The sequence below is a fragment of the Ptychodera flava genome, chromosome 1 (assembly GCF_041260155.1).
Source record: "Ptychodera flava strain L36383 chromosome 1, AS_Pfla_20210202, whole genome shotgun sequence".
NCBI classification, from domain to species: Eukaryota; Metazoa; Hemichordata; class Enteropneusta; family Ptychoderidae; genus Ptychodera; species Ptychodera flava.
The window spans coordinates 54,009,686-54,022,148 of record NC_091928.1 but is presented as its reverse complement, the minus strand read 5'-3'; the positions used below and the strand labels follow the sequence as shown (position 1 = coordinate 54,022,148).

The 12,463-nt window shown below is 36.9% G+C and overlaps 1 protein-coding gene across 1 annotated transcript; it reads left to right on the top strand.

Moving 5' to 3' along the window:
* Window positions 1–837: 837 nt before the first annotated feature.
* On the top strand, window positions 838–11,459 carry LOC139141020 (ER membrane protein complex subunit 10-like). The gene is made up of 7 exons (XM_070710588.1): window positions 838–977; window positions 2,442–2,508; window positions 3,644–3,759; window positions 4,568–4,672; window positions 5,788–5,969; window positions 6,292–6,388; window positions 10,437–11,459. The coding sequence occupies exons 1-7, from the start codon at window positions 897–899 to the stop codon at window positions 10,530–10,532; spliced, it is 744 nt and encodes a 247-aa protein (XP_070566689.1). The 5' UTR covers window positions 838–896; the 3' UTR covers window positions 10,533–11,459.
* Window positions 11,460–12,463: the final 1,004 nt, after the last annotated feature.

Below are 12,463 nucleotides of genomic sequence, written 5' to 3'. Positions count from 1 at the left end.
CTTAATTTCAGCAAAACACACTGCTATGCAATCGTCAGGGAATAGAGTCATTTTCCTGATGTAGGCCTATATGTATGCTGTGTAGGGTACAGACAAGAAAAATGATGAGAAAGAGTAGTGTTCCATCTTGCTGTTTAGATACATCTTACAGAAACATGCATTATATTACCGTTGATTTTTATGCAGTTTTAATTGTTTTAAGGTAAATTAATTTAAAATTCCAGCCCTTAAACAGGGGCGCACCCATGTACAAAGCTAATTAAGAATAAAGTATTTTTTCCTGCAGTGTAGATTCAAAAAAATTCCTTTACAAATGACAGTTAGATTCTATAGAGAAAATTAGTGTTGCTGACAAGTTTAGGAAGTTACACTATGAAATGTTTATAACAAACACAAAGAAAAACTGTTGAGTCAGCATTTTTTCCAACTTGAAGGCATTTTGTACAGAAAGGAATATTCTTGCCATTTTATCCTGAAATGTACGCTATAGTAGCACGTGACGCCACTTAGTGAATGTAATTTTTCAAAATGACTTCTCATTCCAAGTCTTTTGTGAAGGTTTCAAGACAATATTACAAAGATTTTTTTCTGGCATTTCTTATGCAAACTAATGAAATTGGTTGATACTGTGCTATCCCTGGTTACGGGTAAGGCTTAGTCCCCTACTACAACTTCCAATTGCCACTGGCGACCAGTTCTACATTTCGCCCTACAGGTGTGTATTGCCGGCGTTTAAAGCACCAAGGAGTCACATCACACAGCACCAAAAGTGGTATTACGAGCACAGGCGGCCTTCTGCTGTGACTTGATAATATAATAACCGCGGCGCCGTTTGCCCCGCCCCTTCCTTGGCGTGTCCCTGACACAAAGTTCACACATTGGTGGCGCCATTCAAAATGGCGACGTCCGTGCATCTATGCATGACCGTCTACTTCTTTGTCGCATTTTTTATATTTTCGGAGTCATCAGCGAAACGGGTGAGCCAATGACTTGCTTTGTGTTGACATTTTAGCCTATTTGAAACAGAGACGCGAGGAATTTTGCTTATGTTGCTCCATGACTGGTCTCTTCACGCACATTTTCTCCCCTACATGCATGTGATTGTGCAAGGTCTCGTACCATGGTATAGTACTGTTGTCCAAGCAAGCCGGCCTGTATTTCTGCCTCGGTCCCTGGGCCCTAGCTGCTGCCATTCCATACCGGAATCACACGAGATTGCATGATACTGTGCACGTGCATAAACATGGATCTAACTTATTGCAGTCATAGTCAGATAGTGACATCAAAACACCTCGTCAAATTAGTCTTATTCTGCATGTACGTTCATGCTTGAGATAGTGTACTTGCCCAGCTGCAAAATATTGTAGCTCTACGGTGAGGCGGTCGGTGAGTTTTGGTTTTTGCGATATCGCTCACCAGTAGAGCTACAATGCCGAAGGCCCTGAAGCATACAAAATAAGCATGCTGCACATGGCACGGCATTTTGATGTAAAATCCCATATATTTACTGCATTTGGTCATACTGATTTATCACTACTGAAGATTAAACATTATACTACACTAACCTTGTCGTGTATGGGGTTTGGTATTTGTTCAAATACGTCGATCGCGTTCCAAAAACATTTCTTGGAGCCGCCATTACCAACTTCCGGTAATGGCGGTTCCCAGAAACACGCTCAATGTTTATGGAACGCGATCGACATGTCTGTGCTAATACCAAACCCCATAAACGACAAGGTTAGTGTAGTATAGTGTTTAGTCTTCAGTAGTGATAAAACGGTACGACCAAATGCAGTAAATATGTGGGATTTTACATGAAAATGCCGCGCCATGTGTGGCGCGCTTATTTTGTATGCTACAGGGCCTTCGGCATTGTAGCTCTACTGGTGAGAGAGGTCGCAAAAACCAAAACTCACCGACCGCCTCACCGTAGAGCTACAATTTTGCAGCTACCATGTACTTGCCCAGCACTTTAGCTTCGATCTGTAGCCGTGCAATCCCTCCGTTGTGTTGTGTACGGACTTACACTACACAACAAACAAAGAGGTAAGGCTATGGATCAAAGCAGGATTCAACTCTCCCTCAACGTACACCCTCTACCTATAGGCTATAGTGACTCAGTGAGTACGTTGGCAGAGTGTTGAATTGGGTCAAATAATGATAGCGTCCTTGCAGTGTTTCTTAGACATCTACATCACGTTTGAAACAACAACAACACAATAGTTATATTCTTTGAATTTTATTGATCGACAACAACAACAACTCGACTAATATAAACATAAACAACAGTACAAACAACAACAACAACCAGATAACTGGCCCCCCTGTGGCAGGATGTACTACTACTTGCACAAGACAGCAAGTGAAGCTGTCGAATATAAGAGCGTTGTTTCTTCATAATACTTCATTGTTGATTTTATATATATTTATCAATGTTACAGGGTGATGGTTCGATAGACATTGACTCAGGTAATCTGAATTTACCAATACAGCATGCAATAGGAATAGGTAAGTATAATCATTGAGCTAGATCTGTTTCTAGCTCCATGGTATATTCATGATTAGGTATATGTATAGTACCCCATGTAGCTCCGTAGCATGATTTCTATTCATGGATTTTTTCATTCCAAGTTTTGGCAACAGTTTTCAAGAATCTACAATAACTGTAGAGCTCTCAGGGCATTGAATATGTATGAACTGTTTTGCTGCAAATGTTTAATGATTGTCGAGTGCCATTTTCCTATATGACCTCGTAGCCATGCGGCAGAATCAGTCAATTAACAATCATCCATCAACTGCCTGTGACAATTTGCCTGGAAGTGAAGACAGACAGAGAAAAACTGTTACACTGCTGTCTTATACACTACACTGTAGCTATCACGTGATATAAGCTGTGTGTCATAATACTTAGTAAATACCAAATGCATGGTGTCATACAACAGGAGAAATGCACCACAAGATTCTATCAGACACAAAAGATATGCCTACATGTATGTGGGCTTGGCAGTCAATTTGAATCTATACTGTTCTTGTTCCCAGGGTTTTGCTATTTCATTTCTATTGACTTGTGCTATGTATCATCAATGGCACTCTATAGATTACAAATGACATTGGAATATTATCCAGAAATGTTGATACTTTACAAGATCAAAGTTTAATACAAACAATTGAGTACACATGTCTCTTAGGCTCCATCAAGACTTCACATGTGAAGATATCCATTCTGTTTATAAACAGCTGCCTAGAGATGTATTCATCCAAAGTCCCTCCACACTCTGTGATTCATCCTGTCTGATATGATAACAGTGTCATAGTTTTGATCATGTATTACACAGTCATCAACAAGGCCAAATGCTCTTTAAAGCAGAAATCAAGTATATGTCAAAGTTGAATAGTGCTGCCTAAAGATTAGAGGACCTTTGCTGCTTGGTAATTAACTGCAGACCGCTGCTCAATGTTAGTGACCGACGGTTAGACAGGACATTTTATCATTTGGAAAACTAGTACAATGTACATGTACATGTACACTGAAAAAAGAACAGCAGAGGACATGGAAAATCAACTTGGGAAATCTCTTGTGATATAGAACATTTATCACCAAAAAGCCATCTCTGTTATTATCATTTGATTTGTTCTCTTTCAGATCCAGGTGTAGAATTTACTGACAGAGGAAGTCTGTCATTCCGTTCCTTGAAGAGTACCATCGGTACACACATACAGACAGAGACAATACCGGCAGAATTCAGAGACAAGCTGAGGGTAAGAATGTTATGTGATATTGTACAGAACACACACAATACATGTCACAGCATTGTAGTGATACAACTTTGTGTGGAGCACCATTATGCATTATACAGTGTTCAACGCAAATATCTTCACTAGCAGTATGCTCCAAATTATTAAAACCAAATCTCAAAATACCAAACATAATGCAATGAATGTCCAATTTGTCAGCTTTTACTTCACATTCAGACCTTTTACCATGCAGTGTGTTCATCATGTAGAGCTCTACCTTTCAAGAGAAACACAGGGTTGTGGTGAATGGTTTTAAACCTTCTTTCAAAATCAAGAAAGCTATAATGTTATAGTCCGTTCCTTGATTGCAGTACAGCAACACAGAACACCATTCATTGAGAACCCTCAGCTTTCTATGTTGAACATTGTAGAACACACTTCAGCAACAATGCACACCATACTCTGTACCGAGGAAACCGCTCTGCATCTCATCACACACATTACTTTACCATAGCATACACCACTGTCTCATTCAAACACAACTATCCCACACAGGGCAACCCTCTCCACAAAAGGACCACATGGCATGCACCACAAGACTGCTTTCAAACTTTCATGTCACACCAACCTCACCATACATGTATGTATACCCATACACCCAACCATATGACTATGACAGTTATAACCCCATCACACAATAGCATTTGTCACCACACTCCATCACACACCCTCTAGGACTTTAAGTAATAAAATTCAATGTCAAAATGACAGTGGTTTCATTCTACTGGCTGTACATCCTGAATAGCATTCTATAATGATATCTCTTTGACAGGAGGCATCTTCGAACCCTAATGCACTTTATCGCGTCAGAGTACCAACCAAGATAACATATGGAGAAGAAGACAATGACAAATATGTATCTTCATTCATCAGAGCGGTAAGTATGAAATCAATCAGTGATGTTAAAAGTTGCAAAGTGTACATGAGGTCATGAAAACAAAGGAACCCGTTATAACATCTATTACTACGTGTTATTCCCCCGGCGTGAATACACAGTATATGGTGCATGGAATAACACTTTTTATCATTGACACAATACCAGTTAAATGGAATTCATCTCAAACTACACCAGGGCTTTGACTGGATACTTGTCTATTCCCAAGTAGACAGGGAAACCTACATCATACTAGCACCAGTAAATTGTAATGGCCTACATTCCCTGGCTGATGAAAAAAAATTATGGTACTTGACTACTGACCTTTGAACTTGCTCACCCCACTGGGTCACAAGCGTTCATCGATTAACTTAACAATTTCTGTTAACAATTTATGATGAAGAATACCAGTTCACAAAAACTTACTTGACCTACTTGCATTGTGACATACAATGTAAGAGGTGCTTAAGGAAATCTTTAAATAGAATCACACTGATAAAACCATCAATCATGTTGTTGTTTTGTTTGGTTGACAAGAAAATTTTACTTTACAGTAATTTTGTTGACGGTGTTTGATAGTCACTTGGTGTTGGAGCACCTGTACGTTTCATGAAATGCTTTTCACTTTCTGTTCATTGACTATCATGTAATACCAGTATTGACATTGAAATCAGACAACTCCTTACTTAGCAACGTTAGCCCTCTACTTAATACAGACAATACCTGTACATGTGATACATGTTAGTATTTTTAGTATTTTCCCTATTAAAGACACGTTTATTTTCATTTATCTTTTGGAAGTGTGCAATACAGTATAAGTCCACTGCAATCAATGATCTTGAACTATCCACTGTAAAGTTCAGAACTCTTTACATCCTCATGACAAAAGCATTGCAGTGGCCCCGGCGAAGAAGAAGGGCTCAGTCCCTTCAAAATATTTTGGATAGTATAAGCTCAGAGTGGAATATTAATCATATTAGTTGTTTTTACCTCATTGACAATTGGGATTAAATAAAAAAATAATAGATATCAAGATTTATAGCTTATGGAGCTTTAGATGAGAATCAAAGAGACAAATCAATAATATGAAATTATATTTTTGTTTCTTTCACTTTTAGTGTTCACTGTATGAATCAAGACTCAGTGATTTGTTGACTGTCACCATAGATCCATCAGGGCATGTGTTAGGCATTAATATTGAAGCGATGGAAGGCAATTGCCATGGAGACGATGTAGATGATGCTGATCTGAGTAATTTTAACACAACAGTTGAACTTGCTGCAATCACTACTGGACCTGTGTAAGTAGAGAGTTTCAAGAACATCTGTTAATTGACCAATTAGAAATAAAATAGTTTGAATGATATATATATATATATATATATATATATATATATATATATATATATATCTGTTTGTCTGTCTGTCTGTCTTCATTACAATCTGTTACTTGAGTTTGAGTTTCATGCTGCTGCAATCGTCAGACAGACAGAACATATAGATAGAAAGATAGATAGGTAGATAGATAGATAGAAAGATAGATAGATAAATAGATAGATAGATAGGTCGTTAAATATAATGCACACCAAGCGTAATTAACTTTGATGTGAATTTTATTAACAGCCCTGACACACAGGCATACATACAAAAGATAGAAGAAGAAAAAGCACAGAGAGAGAAAGGAAACTCCACAGAACAGAAATCATTCTTTGGAAAATATGTAAGTACTGACAGTTATTGGAAAATATGATCTAGGCAACATACCTAGAGAATGCTGGACCTCATGCACCTAATGGTGGACACCAGTGCTTGTCTGTGGGTGCCATTTGGGATAAACACAAAAGATAGATACCCCTAGGATTGTCTTGAATAGTATGGTAGCTCAGCTTTTGTCCAATGTCCTGCTTTAATGTATTGTGTTCAATTGTATTTAGGAATTTGTGTATCTTTCTGTTGTGGCTGAATCAAATCTTCTTGACATCAGAAAATATCATGAATTCCAAGAACAAAGCAACTGGAAAATATTCAAGGTAATCTTTGTATCAGAATATGGTCAATAATTTACACTGTCCATTGTCATGAGATTGTCATATCATATCAAACATTATTATACATCTACCATCGAGAACAATAGAATTTAGCGTGCGCTAAAAAAGCCGTACGGAACACACGCCCGTTCCGTAACACGTACGGTTTCAAGGCACACCCATTCCCTGCGGCTGTATCTGCGCGTTCACTGTAGAATAGTTTCAAGGGACCCCTTGGACGAGTGCCAAACAAGTCTCGCGCGCGCTCTGTATGTACGTATGTGTGTAGTGCACACACTCCAAAACTTGCAGAAGCGTGTCCAAGGTAGAGTTCCACACTGGCGCGATAAAATCGGAAGAAAAATTGTTGACACGAAAACGGTCACTACTCCAACATTTTGATGCCCTGATCAGGAATGTAAGATGTATAATAATAAGGTTATTACGAAAATACCGCAAAGGATGCACTCGGACATTGGCGCCACGCATCGCCCTCTGCTTCGCGTCGGGCGATACGCTGCGCCAATGTCCTCGTGCATCCTTTGCGGTATTTTCGTAATAACCTCATAGTATGTGTGGGAAACAGTTGAAGTGCATGTAAGAAAATCAAATATTAGTTAGGGTAATTTTGGTCTTAGTTCAACCTGGACATAATGGCCTGTTTTACCCTTTGAGATGGATGAAAGAAACCTAGCTGTATCATATTCATAGTTCACCAGAAGGTCAAGGTTTGAAGGGAGAACAAAATTGGCAATGTTTTCAGTGATACAATAAGATCTGACAACTACCATCTTGTGTGCATAATTTAGGTAAATGTGCAACCATCTTGTTAAAATAAATGTTGCCTTCAATTTCAGTAAACCATATTTTTACACACTTTTTCATTGCTGAAAGAAAGTACATTGATCATGGCGTATTTGAAAATCCTCATAATATCACCTTGTAGGATATCAGTTTTCAACAAAACATCCCAACATGTATTTTCCAACCTTAATCAACAGTCAATAGTTCACAATAATTATATTGTTCATCATGTGAGAAAACAACATTTTTCCAAAATTTGTAACAGAACTTATGGAAATGACATACACAATGTTTTGATGTAAGTTGTCAAAATCAAATAATGAAAGAAGTATTGCTTGTGTTATGTTGGAAGTCTGTACCAAACAGTCATTGCATACTGTAGCATTGATCATAAAATTTCATTTTCAAAAATTTTATTTAATGTGAAATACATGGTTTGCCTCATACATTCCTGACTCAAAGGAGTTCACTGTTTGATCTACCACAAATATTTCCCTTTTCGGTGAAAATAACCAAATACATGTCAGAGGAAGGGAAAACTACAAATCTTATCACATCTTTTGTTAAGCAAACTCCCTTATCATTGAAATAGCTGCATTTCTATACATTTCCGTTTACAAAACAAGCCAGGCAACTTAATTTTGTTGAGGTCAAATGAGGTCAAAAATTGCCTCCGCCCTGATCTCTAAGCAGAAATTGCTGATGACCTGCTGGTCAAATGATGATGTATAAGAGAAGTAGAAGATATTTAACAACATTTGCCTGTTCAGGGCTTCAAACACAGTCTTAGGTATTGAATAAAAACAGATGCGAAAAGGGAAATGACCAAATTTGCCCAAAATTCTGTCAGCTCAACTAATGATGCTACATTCAGTGACAGACCTACAATGGTAAACAGCACCACATACAGTACATGTACAATGTAAATACACTGGTACAATGAGTAACCATTCTCTGTTTACATTATATTTATTATAGTCATATACCTCCACAGTAATCTCTTGGATGTAAACCAAGGTTATAAAACTGCACCATGAAAGATTTGACATGATGTCAGGTCAGAAGGTCAAAGGTCAAGGAAGTGTACGGTTAATCCGGTGATTTTGTAGTGACTGTATAAATCATTGCACATCAGATTTCATGGTCTGTGAGCCTGTGGCAGGTGTTTAGTAAAGGACTGTGGGAACAGGGAAACTCTTGTGGTTTCCCAGTGAATTTCTAGCGTTTCTCAATGCTTCAATAGCAGTAGAATACAGAGAAAATGTCAGTGTAGTTTTTACAGCTTAGAAAAACCAAAATGTCAGGCATATTTTGAAAGCAATTCAGTAGATTCATGTTACATATTGGTGTTATGGTGAATATAATGTAACATATTAGAGATCAGTTGATCAATGTATTCATGTAAAGCCTTTCCCCGAAGGCAACGATCTGTTACCGAGATGCTTTCATTGTTAATAGAAAGTACAACTGCATTGCCATAAAAAATTAGGCAAAAATATAAAACATCTCAAAGAAACCAATGATATATCTTGTTAAATGAAGTACTGATTTCACAGATATGATTTTGAAATATTTTAGGTTTGTTAAAATGCATATGACGTTGATATGAAGGCAGAATGAATTTGTTAAGTGGAAATTATATGTCCCACCACCATCCCTCCCACCCTCAATGCACTTGTAAAATATACTACTATGGGTTCACTGAAGTGAGATATCCTTTGCTCGTCTACCCAACTCATAGTAATTTGGGTAATTGCTATAAATTTTCTGATGAAAGCTTCCATAATTTATCTTACATGCTCCAAGTATCTACAACACTGGCACAAATTAATTGAATTATGCATTAACTGTGACAACAAGATGAGAAATTTGCAGATTCCAATGTTCATCATTCTGAGTGCTGTCAGAATTTTTTCATGGATGTATATATTAAGTTTCTTCCTCTGTAATTTTTGTTTGAAGGACATCGCGTCTTGGAAGGAAGTATTACAGAATTTAGTCCGACCTTACCTTTTTGAGAAATAATTTACAGTATATCACCATATTCTGAATCAATATTATCAGAAATGTCGCATTCATAAATCATGAGAATATTTTTTCTGCCTTGTACTTTGGCCTCGTCAACTGTAATGAAGTTTTGCTGTGACACAGTGCATAGTGGTGTACATGCAGTCTGCCATCCATCATACACACATTGTCTTTGACATGTTTACATAGCAACGTAGTTTGTATCAGGGGTCATGGTTTGTGTGACTGTGCTGAGGAACACAGTGCCAGTCGTAATATAAATATGAAATGCAAGCAAATAGACACAAGCTGATAATATTTACATCTATGATGAAATATGCAGACTGAAGATTTTTGCTCTATTTTGGTATGAGTGAATATTTATTACAAGTTGACACAAATTGATATGAAAAGATATTAAAATCACCTACATTTAATATAAAAAATAAAAATCAACTTATTTTCTTGTGGAGATTGATGCATTGTGATGAAAAGTGTAACACTCTCCTTCAGAAAGACAAGATATGAATGGAAAAGGCCTTTAAAATGGGATATAGGATCTAATGCCCCATGTATGTAAAAAATATCATTTAAGTGATCACCATCCATTGAAGAAGACACTGTCATGACAACAAGCAGCAAAATTTTGAATTTTTCACTCTGAATAATTATAGCAATCCATCAATCCACCATCATTGAACAAATTACATGATCAATACTTAATAGCAGGGTTCTCTGCAAGAGAGATTTTTAGGGGTTGATCACCCCTCTGTTTTTGGAACAGTCTATTCATATGTTAATCAGTATACAAAAAACATCTTGAAAACAAAAGAATATGCAAATTATGAATTGTTATGTAAATTAGCTACACTGTGTTTTTCCAAGCTGTGGAAAATGCTGTCTAACTGTCCTAATTTTGTCTCTCCACAGTGGATGTACATTGTACCAATAGTTCTGTTCCTTATGTTGTCGTCAGCACAGGATCCAAACGCTCAGAGAGGCGGCGGCGGAGGTGGTGGAAATTAAGCCAAAAAGGATTATTTATTTGAAATAAAGATTTTTAGAAAGCAGAAGTGAAGGAGGGAAGCAAAGAAGAAGCTGTCAGGAAGTGTAAATAAATGAAACTGAATGTGAAACACATGTTTGAATTGGACACTTTGTAGAACTGGACAACTGATATCAAAAGCCTAGGTTGTGGACATTTTGTAGAATTGAACGACTGATATCAAAAGCCTTAGCTTCTCAGAGGTCAAGCAGATTGATGAAGCTTACGATGGTAAATTTGGGTTGGGGGAATTCTGATTTTAACCCCATTTCTCTTGAAGTACTGCTTTACTGCTTTGCTCTTCATTCATAAGTATTACAATCTTGATGCGGACTCTGAGAGAGACTTTGCTGCGTGGAACCCACAATGTTATCATTTGACAAGTACAAGGCTATGATGAAGTGAACACAGCTGATGGTCAACTGTGACTGTTACCATCTTGGATGAGTCCTAATTTACTTTTAATCTTTTCACGACCACTTCAATGATTTTACAAAATCTATTGTTATCATTGCCACTGACAGTAGATGTGTTTACAGGGCATTTATAGATTGTACCACTGAAACAATACATGTAACTTATAATTTAAATCATTTTTCATGTTTTTCTAATATTTTCTAAAAACCTTTAAGCATTGTATTTTCACACTTCCCTGACCATTGACATCACAATGAACTTCTATAGTTATGCATTCAAATATAAACTCTGATACAAATTGAAAAGAATTGTCAGTTCTAAAATACACTTCAGTCGCCTGCCTTTCTTATCTTTGTAGAAATGTACGAACAATAAGTTGATAGATACATGTATGGTGTATTGAATGGCACGTACTGTAAGATCGTCACAAGAACTTTGACAGAAATTGGAGCTTACTCATTTCTGATACAATAAACATGAAAAAAATGAAATGCAGTCTGCATTTGTCATCATTCAAATTTGAAACCTGACAAGGATTGAATAATTAATTCTGTCAAGATGAAGATTGTCTAATTAGTAAATAGTGTTTAAAGGTACATGTATACAGTCACCTGTATTCTAAATATGCCCATATATGGTCAAAGGGGCGTTCCTTGGTATTCAAAATGCCCATGTGATGGCGCTATTTTTAAAAAGCAGCCACCTGCTTAAGGTAGAACGCACCTCGGGGACAGACATTCGGACTCTCAAACTTTTACAGTTCTCTTCTGATATACCACATGTGGGGGTTCATTTTAAAGCTCTTGGTGAAAGAAAACTTTTCACCGGCTTATTTTTTCGAAATTTGAAAAACACAGGGATGGCGGCCATTTTGAATTTCTAATATCGGTAATCTTGGTTAATTTGTTTCTCTAGTACCAAAATTTGCACGGTGACCCCCTATTTTTATTCTTGATTTGAAAGAGAATTGTTGAAAGATTCCTTGAGGAAAGTTAGAGCAAAAGTTTAAGTCTTTCACTTTCGAGGTGCATATTACCTTAAAATCTGTGATTGGTTAGATTTTCCTCTATCTATGGTTACTATGGCAAAATTGGAACAGGTGACAGTATACCTTTAATTAGTAAACAGTGTCAGCTATAGAGAGAACACTTGCATCGTGACTGTGAAAGGGATTAACTGGTGTTTATGATTGCCGTCATGAGTATCTTATTGGAAGTGTTCCAAGGAATAGACTTAGTCTGACTATAAAATTTACAAATAATCTTTATTGCATCAACGTTTTGGCAATTCTCAGATTGGCTTCATACGACAAGAATGGAAGAAATCAAAATGTTATACACTGGTAAAATTTGAGTGCCAAGTCAATTTTTGTTGCCTTTATAAAATAAACTCCAGTCAATTTTTCTCAGATTTTTGTCAAAATTTTGATGAAAAACTCTAGCCAATGAAATATGATATTTATTTAATCCAAAATTTTCAAAAAATTTACAGAAAA